The sequence below is a fragment of the Castanea sativa genome, chromosome 1 (assembly GCF_040712315.1).
Source record: "Castanea sativa cultivar Marrone di Chiusa Pesio chromosome 1, ASM4071231v1".
Taxonomy (NCBI): domain Eukaryota; kingdom Viridiplantae; phylum Streptophyta; class Magnoliopsida; order Fagales; family Fagaceae; genus Castanea; species Castanea sativa.
The window spans coordinates 76,390,814-76,402,186 of NC_134013.1; the positions used below are offsets into that span (position 1 = coordinate 76,390,814).

At 39.4% G+C, this 11,373-nt stretch overlaps 1 protein-coding gene across 4 annotated transcripts; it reads right to left on the reverse strand.

The window, feature by feature from the left end:
* Positions 1–260: 260 nt before the first annotated feature.
* On the reverse strand, positions 261–11,017 carry LOC142613095 (uncharacterized). Of its 4 annotated transcripts, none has more exons than XM_075785298.1 (6): positions 10,382–11,017; positions 10,035–10,300; positions 9,162–9,434; positions 1,402–2,218; positions 1,141–1,281; positions 261–1,042 (listed from the first exon to the last, which is right to left on the reverse strand). In XM_075785298.1, the coding sequence occupies exons 1-6, from the start codon at positions 10,737–10,739 to the stop codon at positions 432–434; spliced, it is 2,466 nt and encodes an 821-aa protein (XP_075641413.1). In that variant the 5' UTR covers positions 10,740–11,017; the 3' UTR covers positions 261–431. The 4 variants fall into 4 exon arrangements, with proteins under 4 accessions (XP_075641413.1, XP_075641421.1, XP_075641404.1 ...); XM_075785306.1 differs by having other exon boundaries at positions 1,402–1,954; positions 2,156–2,218; positions 10,035–11,012; XM_075785289.1 differs by having other exon boundaries at positions 10,035–11,016.
* Positions 11,018–11,373: the final 356 nt, after the last annotated feature.

Sequence of the window (11,373 nt, forward strand, 5' to 3'; positions counted from 1 at the left end):
GTTGGCCCAGATGGATGGCAAAGATCTAATGGACCCCATTAATGGCAAATGGTTGAAACGATATTATGCTTGAGGAAGAAAGACATCGTGTAGTTTTCCCTCTTTCTATTTTTTTTTTTTTTTCTGTTTAGTTAGTTCCTTGTTTTCTTTTTTTCCTTTCCTCCAAATGACCATGTCACATGACAATATTGTAGCATGCTTCTATTTAGAATGTAATGAAAAAACTACGAAGTATTAGCAAAAGAAAGCACATTGTATCATAGTCAGAGCAATACTTGTAGTAAAAGCAATAGCGAATGTAGTATTATAGTTTACAAACCCAAATTATGGCAGTCACGTCAAACTTGCCAAATAAGTATTGTAGAAAATGAAAAGTGTTCTAGATAGGGAAATAAGGGAAAGGAAATAAAAGGGGGAACTACATGATCTCATCAAAGTCCGAAAATGAGGGTCTGATCTCCAAAGTGGGTGGGTCCAGCAACACTAGAAAGTAGGCGCTCGCGACGTCCCTCTAAGTCTGCCACCTCTTTCTTCAAAGCCTCAATGCGCGTGTCTATAGTATCCACAACAGGCTGAACCTTCTTCATGAAGAAGGCTCGAGCAATCTCTCGCAAATGGTCCAACATGAACTCCACGGCAAAGCCCACTCTAATCAACTCCTGCACTGCGGCTCTCCACTGCAAGATCCTCTCGGCAGAAATGGTATCAATGAAGTTGTGCTCCATATCATTCATCACGCTCCCCAACAACTTCAAGAAATGCTCTCTCGTAGAACGGCCGAGAAGAAAGCCCCGCATGAAGTCTCCACGGCTCCTATAGAGTGCCTCCAAATGGGGAGCGCATTCCCCAGGAACCTTGAAGCCATGAAAATCAACATAAGGAGACCTAGCACCCCAGAAGTCTGCAGGATCAAGATCATTGACCTCAGGCTGGTCAAAGCGGGTGAAGAAAGCCGCAACCTCGCTCGCGGGATCGGGAATTGTAGTAGAGCTGCTGCCTACCTCAAATTGAAAGGGTGCAGTCACACCAGTAAGAATCGGACCTGAAAGGAGACATGGAATACGACATAAAGAATGGATGAAATTAAGGAAATGAATCTATGACAAAGATAAGAAAGAAGATGGAAGAAAGAAAACATACCAGGACCCATAGAAGTGGGGGCTGCAGGTGTGGCAGAAACAGAAGCTACAGGTGTGGCAAAAATAGGAACTGCAGGTGTGACAGGAATGGAGGCTATAGGCATCGCGATGTTTGCTGCAGTCTCAGGCTCTTCAGGAATATCTGTTGTCAAGGGAATAAACATGCAGAATGATCAAAGATTGCATCAGAGAGTTATGCGCATATAAAAAAAAGGGGAAAAAGGATGGGAGAGAAAGCTTAACAAGTGTAAGGAATGCGTACCCATAGCCTCGGTCTCGTGCTCACCACTGTCCTTCTCGTCGGAATCTGAGACCCTCTTCTTCATGGTAGGCTCATCATCAGAATCCTCAAGAACCTCCTCAGATCCCTCATCAGAAAACAGATCTGCATCGGGCCCACGAGTGGCAAAACTAGGAATGGATGAGGGAGTGACCACTAGAGAAGAACCATCTTTTACGGCCTGAGATAAAACCGCAAACGGATCATTGGTCGAAATAACAAAGGGCATAGCAGGGGAAGCACTCTTAGTCTGAAAAGCAGCCGTAGGATTAACTCCCTTCTGAGGAGTAGGGGTCTTGGTAGGAATGGAAGCAGACTCACTGACCCTCTCGGTCTGGGCACCCTCATCTATAGGACCAGGTTCAATGGAATGGATGGGGGTCTCGACAGGAGCCCCCTGTGCAGCGGCAAAAGCAGAGGCCATGGCCTTAGCCACCACATTGGCCCCATAAAAAAAATCCTCCATGGGTGTGCCCATGGCAGCAGAGACCTCCTTAGTCGTAGGGTAATAAATGAAGATGGGCTCGGGGTCAGCCTGAAAAACACAAAATAAAAAAGAAGGGGCAGAAGAAAAGAGCGCATGATAAATGGTGAATGCATATATATATATATATATATATATATATATATATATATATATATATATATATATACACAAAAAAAAAATAGGAGAGAAAGAAATGGGGCACATAATGACACATGGCAACAGGAATACATGCAAAAGGAAAGAACATACCTGCAACTTGGGCTCATCAAGCAAGATGGGGCAGGTGACTAAAGTATCATTCTTATGCTTAGACTGCAAAAAAGAGGGGACAACAAGGAGGGAAATAAGCAAACATGCATATGAGGTTAGCTGCAGGAAGATCCTATGAATAAGAAAAAAATAGAGAAGAAGCAAAATTAGAGATAACATACTCTCCTCTCAGTGGTGGCAGACGAAGGAGGTGAAGACGTCTTCCTCTTGCTGCCTCGGGTCCTGCTAGAAGAAGGAGCATCAATGGATGGCTGCGAAGCAGCAGGCCTAGACTTTCCTGTAGTAGGGCGCCTGCTAGAACGAGTACGAGCAGAAAGAGGAGGAGAACTCTCCAAGACTATGTCACCTATGGGAGGAAGGCCACCCTCAAAAGGGACAATATCAGAACAAGTCTCGGAGGAGTCATCACCTTTCTTGGCAAGCTTAGGCTTGGCGGACTGAGACGCAAAGCCCTTTTTCGTGGGTATGGGAAGGTTTGTCACCTTCACTCTCTTCTCCCAACCCGTAGGGAAATCACCAGCATACCAATACCAGCCATTCTCCTCTGCGTCCCACTTAAATATAGTAGATTGACTCTTCTTCCTAGCATATGCCACCACAGACTTGGTGAGAAGAAGTAACCGAGGGTTTGCAAAAATGACTGCATGAGACCATCAGGAAGAATGAGAGAAAACCCATAACTGCCCAACAACTCCTACTCAAATGAAATCATCACGAGCTGCCAATACTCGTGCATGGCTGCAGTGCAAATACCCTTTCTCTGTGAACCTAGAATGGTGATTGCTGTAAAACGCCTGCTCCAAAATTCAAAGGCACTGTGTTGCAGGAATGGCCAAACAAAAGTAGCAGACTCCATGATAGCAGAAAAATCATTAAGAATATTCTGATCCAACTCAAACTGCCTCCTCACTCCATCAGTAGAATAGTGCACAAATTGAATCCCCTCATCGACCGGATAAGGCAACCACCCAGCATTGGGGGCTGCCAAGTATATGATACCTCTCTCATCAGAACCAGTCCACGAGGTGGTGGTCCCAGCAACATCAATAAAAGAACCCATAACCGAATCAGCACACGTATAACCAAGACCCAAATTTCTATATGCTCTCCAACAAAAACCTATTCCTTTATCAAAGAATTCCATAGCAGGATGCCCAAACGGCTTCAATCCAACCCAATGGAAAGCCAACGAAAAATCAAACACAAAACGACCACAAAAATCAGTAATGACCTTCGGACATGAATGGTATCTCTCCTTGGCAAAACGGACAGGCCTACACTTCGCCAAATGCCTAGCACAACACTCCCATAACAAATGTTGCAAGATGGTGCTATAGGCAGAAGTGGTGACTATGTGGCAAGAAGCCACTTGCTTCTCATCACTTTGTAAAATATCTAACTGCACATAAAAATAACCCAGAAACATAGGGGCCTACGGCAAACTCACCCCAGCAGATATCTTAATAGCTAATCGAAAATAAAGAGGCTTTACAGCATAATTAGGATAAGAGTCAAAGATAAACTTACAAAGCCAAAATGTAATGAAGGCCGCACAGCAAGCCACATCAGAAGCCTTGGAAAAAGCCCTAACCCAATGTGACAACTTCGCATTGCCACTTATTCCCTTCCTCAACTCGGCCTCCACAACCTCCTCCTCTAGAGAGAGCTCTAAAGCACCGGGTCAACATCACCAAAAATGGGCAAAAGCAGTTGGTTTGCCACGTCTTCCAAGGTCATGATGATCTCGCCGCAGGAAAGAAAGAAAGTATAAGTAGCAGTACACCACCGGAGGACCAAATGGCGGAGATTGAACAAGTCCCTATAGTTGGACAAACAACGTGACGAGAGAGTGGCCTTTAACACACCCGCCCGTTATAACACCGCCCATGAAATCCTTGTCGGATAACTTGTCATCTACCCATTCTTTCCAACCCAAAGAGTTACCCGACCCAAATTCAAAGAGAATGGGCACGAGGAGTGAAGTACCTTGGCGTATGACAAGATCGAGAATCGAAGAAGCCAAAGAGGCCCAAGACACCTCCGTGTTGCGACGGCAAATGGAGAGCCATACGCGACCCGGCGGCGAAGGCAAGTACTCGCTGGACACCTTTGCAGCATCCTTCTTCCTCATCATAGCGCTCCGATTAGGAGTGAGGAGCATTTTCGCCTACGTTTTTTGTGGCAGGATTGTCGGAGGCAATTTCTTTTCCCTTACGGCGGGAAGAACCTTCGCCTTTCGCCGGTGACATGGTAGGATGATTGATCGGAGTGGACAGGTGAAAGTGTTTGAGGGAGAAGACGCGGTGAAGAAAGGGAAAATAAAAAGGTGCTTTGTGTCAGTGACGAGAAAGGAATCTGCTTATGTACTAATGCCATTCACGCTAACACGAAAGGATGCAATGGGTCATCCATCAGATAAGGCACGGTATTAATGAAGCAGAAGCTATGTTTCAGCATAATAACTAAACTAGGAAATTTGAAGAGACAACACTGTTCACGATGAGAAAGAAAATAAAGCGGGGCCCACTGTTTAAAAAATCCCACAAAAAAAAAGAGAAGAAAAGACAAAGAGAAGAAAGAAAGAAGAGACTCTTTATTCGCATATAAACCACATGAGCCCTTCATATGCTCAAGGGGCTAAATGTTGATGCCCATTTTGGCAAGAAGGCCCAATAACGGGAAGAATCTCAACAATATGAGAGGAAAAGAGTTAGTAAATTGAGAAGAAAACCATTAAGCCCGAATAGCTGGAATAATAGACCATAGGCATAAAAAAAATAACAAAAGGTCCTCAAAGAAAGCAAGCAAGCCCAAAGGAGCCCAGAGAAAGAAGTGGTAAACCCATGGGCATTATGAGAAATAGAAAGCAGGCAAGAATGGGCCAAAGAAGCCCAAAATAAAGAATTAAATAAATAAAGGGTTGGTGGAAAAGCCCATAAACCCCGAAAGTAAAGGATATGGTAATTTGGGCCGGGGAAGCCCGAAAAATTTAGCAAGAGCCCATGGGAATGAAGAATTTGAATGGGCCGAAGATACCCAAAAGAATAAAATGGGTCAAGGAAGCCTGGAAGCGATGAAATGGGCCAAGGAAGCCCAATTTAGCATAAGTACTAGCCCAATGATAATGTTGGGCTACTGGAATTGAGCAAAAGGAAAGCATACAACAGACCCAAAAGAGGCCCACCGAGCATAAGTTTAATAATAGCATGACAAGAATAACAGGATGGCATGGTAGAACTATTAAACGAGTTGCAAAGAGGGTAAGGAATAGATTAGAGAAGAAAAAGCCCACAATCAAGCAAGACCCAGCCCAGGAAAGAAGTAAGACATAAAGAATGAAAGCTCAGTGACTCATTCACGCCACAAAAGGTCAAGAACGAGTAGCAGAATGTGCAAACGAGCCATCAGGTCATGGCAAACGCATGAACAACAGACAAGCCATGGACACACATGGAAGTGAAGCACGCACAAGGCTTAGGCATTACCAACTTGTACCTAGCCAATACAAGAGTGGTAGGTCATGAGTCAGAGGTAAAAGCGGGTATGGCCTAGCGGTGGGTAGAAGGGGAGAGCCTATTCTGGGGTTCCCGCTCAAATTATTTTGGGGGAAATGTCCTGTTGGGATGACATGCCACCCAAAAGAGAGAAAGATGAATTGGAATCACTAGGTGCATGCCATGAGAGATAGTAAGAGAGAATACCCACCCTTATCCGGATAGGAATGCCACGATGAACAAGAAAACAAAATAAGACTCTTTGTTTGGAAATAGGATGTGGCACGACCAGCACAGGTAAGTGGTGATGGCTGGGCAGCTGACAGACCAGTGGGTGGTCTGGGAAGGACACCCACATCAGGACAAAAGCGGTTAAGGGGTAAAATAGTAAAAACCCTACACGGCAGGCAGTATAAAAAGGGCCTCAACCATGCACAGAAAAGAGGAAGAATGGAACAAGAGAGTGAAAGATAGAGCAGAAAACTTAGAAAGGAAAAAAAAAAAAAAGGAATTAGAAAGAAAAGAAAAACAGAGAGTAAGCAGGAGTGTGATAGTGGGCATGCACCAATAGGCTATTCCCTTCTCTCCCTCTAAAAGCCTACCCTCTAGTAAAGATTAAGGAATTTGAGGATAAGTCATTTAGGCCCATTCTCTCAAAGTGGGTAATTTTCGTAGTAGGGTTTCCCTGTGAGATTGCCCACATTGAAGAGTGGTTCCCTTCTTGGACTTAACTTCGTAGAGAAATCAAGCATGGCAAACTGACCATTCTTCCTTTGTTTTATTGATTAAACATTAGTGTGATTTCCTTTCTTTATTGTTATCATCTTATTTATGTCGCATTTATATTACTGCATTGCTTCTTCCTTTATTAAGATCATCATTTAGTATTTCCTGTGTTCTGATTAACAGTAAACATATTCTTTTTTTATTGTTGTCATATTACACCTGTCTGCCATGACTTTTTGTAACAGTTTCCTCTACCATGGGCATGTGACCAAGGTTTTAACAAAGGGACTTTAGTTTGCGCACAAGCTGGCTTGGGGTGTGTTGCAGTTAAGCTAGTCCTGACTCTCCTACCCATAACCATTGGGCCATAGCGTGGCAAGAGGTAACCCAGCCCGTAATTGCGAAAAATGCCCACCATACTTAGCAAAAAGATTAGTGAACACTTTGAATTGGAAAGTGTATATATATTCTTTAGAAGACTCTTGGAAATAATTCATGGAAAGCATTCTGGGAAAAGAAAATATATGGACAAATAGTATTGGCCTATTGGGAGTAAGTGGCATGAGCAGCGTAAACAACCATTTTGAACATGTACTTTGCATCTTCGGTGGACACAAAACAACAATATTACACAAGAAGGAACTATCATTTGAAAAACAGATCTTCCAACCATGAATACACAAACAATTTGTACATATTTCCAATGATAATGCTAAGTTCTCTTATGCACTTTTCCTAGAGCTTTTGCCCATGTGAATGTGGGTATCCACTCTTTTGTTGTCTATGATGACTATTTCAATAAGACAAGGGTCTATGTATGTATTAAGAAGACAAATCTTAACAAGCACCTCACTGGTGCTTGTTAAGGTTGTACTAAGATGAGTCTTATTTAATAAAAAAAATTAGATAAATAAAAGAAAAAGACATAAGACTGGTCCTACATGTTATTTTAATTTTTTTTTTCTTTCTATAAAGTTGGCCCCATACTAAAAAAAAAAAAAAAAAGACATAAAGCTACAGAAAAAGACAAAAAAAAAATGTAAAAAAAAAAGTCATCCACATGAAGAAAATTATTGAGATTATGCTATTAAAACTTTTCAAGTGGACAAATGTTGTGTTGTGGAATATCTAAAATGGGGTTGTGGACAAACAAAATGGAGAGAGTATATAATATAACACCTGGAGTTTGTTGTAAGAAAAATCCAATGTGTGCTTATAACATACCAATTTTTTCCATGTTAAATAAGATGTGAAATATGTGGGCTTAAATGAACAACTTTAAACACTACATCAAATAAAGTGAGAAAACTTGATGAAGATATTTCAAAGTAAATAGTTAATTGAATGAAAAATGTTATATCTTGTACTTTTGTATAAATTAACTTAGTTTCGTTAGCTTATTATTTTATTTATTTTGTTTATGATGTAAAAGTACAACTATGGCTTAAAAATATGTTTAAAAATTTGTACATTTTATGTTAAGATGAAAGTAAACTGATGCAAACAAGCCAGGTCCTTCAGGAGACCAAGACCATTTCTTCTGTTGTTGATTAGGAATTAAACATGACACCATGGTGTACACTATACAGCTCTGGCAGGACATTATACCTTTCGACAAACACTTATCAGGTTTTTCTTGTATTAAGGAACTCAAATTGAGTTTTCTTCTTAATTTTTTTTTCTCTTATTTGATTGTTATCTTTTTATTTGATATTGATATTTATGTTTGCATAGAATAACTTCTACACTAAACAATACTAAATGAACTTTTTAAATTTTAAATGGGTTAAATACTATTTTTGTCCCTAAACTATTGAAAATGTTTCACTTTTCGTCCTTGAACTAAAAAAAATCTTCTTTTCATCTCTAAACCATTAAAAAATTTTCTTTTTTCATCCCTACTTTTGTCTTTAAAAAAAAAAAAAAAACTCTTTACCAAGTTTAAGGATAAAAAATGAATTTTTTAAAGTTTAGGGATGAAAAACAAATTTTTGGTAAAATTTAAGAAGCAAAATAGTATTTTACCCAATTTAAATAGAATGAGTATACATTATATATAAGGGTGCATATAAACCAATTCAAAGTAAAATCAAACTATCTAAACTATTGAAAATATTTCACTTTTCGTCCTTGAACTTAAAAATAGATCTTTTTTTCATCCCTAAACTATTGAAAATTTTTCTTTTTTTCATCCCTACTTTTGTCTTTAAAAGTATTGTGAAAAAAAAAAAAAACTCTTTACCAAGTTTAAGGATAAAAAATGAACTTTTTAAAGTTTAGGGATGAAAAATAAACTTTTGGTAAAATTTAAGAACCAAAATAGTATTTTACCCAATTTAAATAAAATGAGTATACACTATATAAGGGTGCATATAAACCAATTCAGAGTAAAATCAAACTATTTAAACAGTCATTGGTACTAATAAGCCTCATCTCCCTAGTTTATCAAACTGATTAACTCCAGGTGTATTAATCTTTCAAGCAAGTCATACTCAACGATGAGTTCTTTTATCTTTTGTTCTCTTCATCTCACCAAAGGGAGAGAGACCAACTAAGCCATGTCTTAAACACAGAGCCAATCACATGTCCAATTGCTGATCTTTGGCATGGTCTTTCTATTTAGTACCATGTTGAATTCAACAATACCCATCATGGACACAACAAAAGCTCAGGGCACTGCTTTTTGGTACACTTATATTCCAACCATGATAACTTGAGGAACATGTACATATTTTCAGTGATAAATGCTAGGCTTTCTGATTTACCTTTTCTGTAGATGTAGCCCATCTTATAGTTGACCTGGCCAAAGCATCCATGGGGTCAACACATTTCTTAAGAAGAGGATCATCATGAGGCAGAAGACCCTGCATTTCATCAGAAGCAAGGATTACAGTGTTCACAGCTCTCACCAAAAGAACTTGGACAGCAATTCTTAAAAGATTCCTTGCCCCTGTAATGTCCCTTCTGTTAAATGCTTCAATTGCTGGAAGTATAATGTGATGCATGGTTGCTTGGTCTGGCAACACAACCTCAAAGCCCTGCACATTATTAGACTAGTTAGTCATTTTAAGCACAAAAAGAACACAGACTTCAGTGTGGTGACTCCATTGAAATTATTAAATAGTCTTAATGACCTCTGTTCTTTTCTGTCATATAACATTTAGTATTTGATATTGATATCATTGTCCTTAAAAAGAAATTGCATGAAACAGACTTTTTATGCGGTCAACTAATAAATCCTAACCAACATGTAAACATAAGTTTAGTTCACATCTTTTCACTTAAATGGAGACAGCCCATTTCACAGTTAAGATTTTATTTCCTGGATCTAACAATATACAGTATACCATATCATTTAAAATTTTAAAGGGCGTGATATTGGATACACCTTTAGATTTGAAATACTTAATTTGAACCATCAAACGGATCCATTTCAAATGGAGAAGATCTCTTTTCCGACATGTATGTGGCCTCCATTTAGTTGTCATACTGCAAGGTATATAGCTTGTAATTATTTGGTAAATCACTAATTAGCTCAATTGGATTGAGAAATTTATGATTTAGACAAAAAAAAAATAGTCAGACACAGAATACTGGCATAGAACTTAGAAAGGGCCTGAGGTACCAAATTAGTATACCTGACTTTGTAGTTTTTCCTGATAAACACCAGCCTTTAAAGTTGCACCTGTAGCAAGCACCCCAATCCGCACATTACTTCCAGCTTCAAGTGGCCTCAAATTTGTTTTGCTGAGCTCCATGGCAACACAGTCACCTACGTGAAGGAAGGGTAGTGAACATCCCTTAGAAACCTCACTGTGCCACACATGTGATAGATGGCATGGCATGACTATGCAACAAGCTCCAGATTGCTCAAGAAACAACCTTTTTTGCTGCAGATCCCCAACTATATGGCCATAATTGAATTGGGTTTGAGCATTTCTATCATTGAATGAATGAAATGAGCTAAGAACAGGAAGCTCCTTACTTAATGCTGGGTCACTGCAGACAACAAAAGGTACACATTCTTGTCCATCTTTAGAGCTCCACCGGACAAGCTTTTCCAAGAAAATTAGAGTAGAATAAACAGATACCCCTCCAATGACACCAATTGTATTTGGTTGTCTGAGCAGGGAATTTGGGGTCTGACTTCTTTTTAGAGCCATACCTGACCCCAAAATTTTCTTGGATTCAATTAAGTTTTCACTATCATCAGTTTGTATGGAGACGGAAGATATTTGTACAGCTACAGATAAATTTGATCTTCTTCTGTACAGAGTTTTATTCATACTTACTCTACCTAGAAGAACTGGTGGGCAATTCAATATGTGGAACAAGATTGTCATGGACAATAGCTAGTAACCTCTGATATCTATACTATTTCTGTATATATCCTGTGAACTTCACCACTGAAGCTGAAAAATCTATCAGCCACTAAATATCTCTCACTTAGTCACTTGTGACCAAACCTAGCTCTTGAAAAGTTGACACTCCACTCTAAATTAAAACACTAGATATTAGAGATATCAGAATTATATTCTCTCTGTATGTGGCATAAGCACTGCAGTAAGCAACTGTATAAGTTTTATATTATAAGCACACAATGTTAACTTTGGAGAACTCCTATACATTCATATATCACATTGAATGTCCAATCGTGAGAAGTTTGGAGGAATCTACCCAATTGTTATCTTGTCATCTTGTGCCTATGCTGCACCATTGGCATCCTTTCAAAACAAAGATAATATTAATAATTTAAGATATAATGTCCAAAAAATCAATAATAAGACAAATATTTGTTACATTATTTTTTATCCTTGTCCCACAGATATGATAAGGATGGCACGGTAGAAGGACTCAAGAGAGGAACACTTACCAACTACTGCTATACTTGATGACCCACGGGAAAAAGAGCTTAAAAAATTTTAAAAAGAAAGTTGCTTTGAATAATAAAGTGTAAATACCCTTAAATTTCGAGTG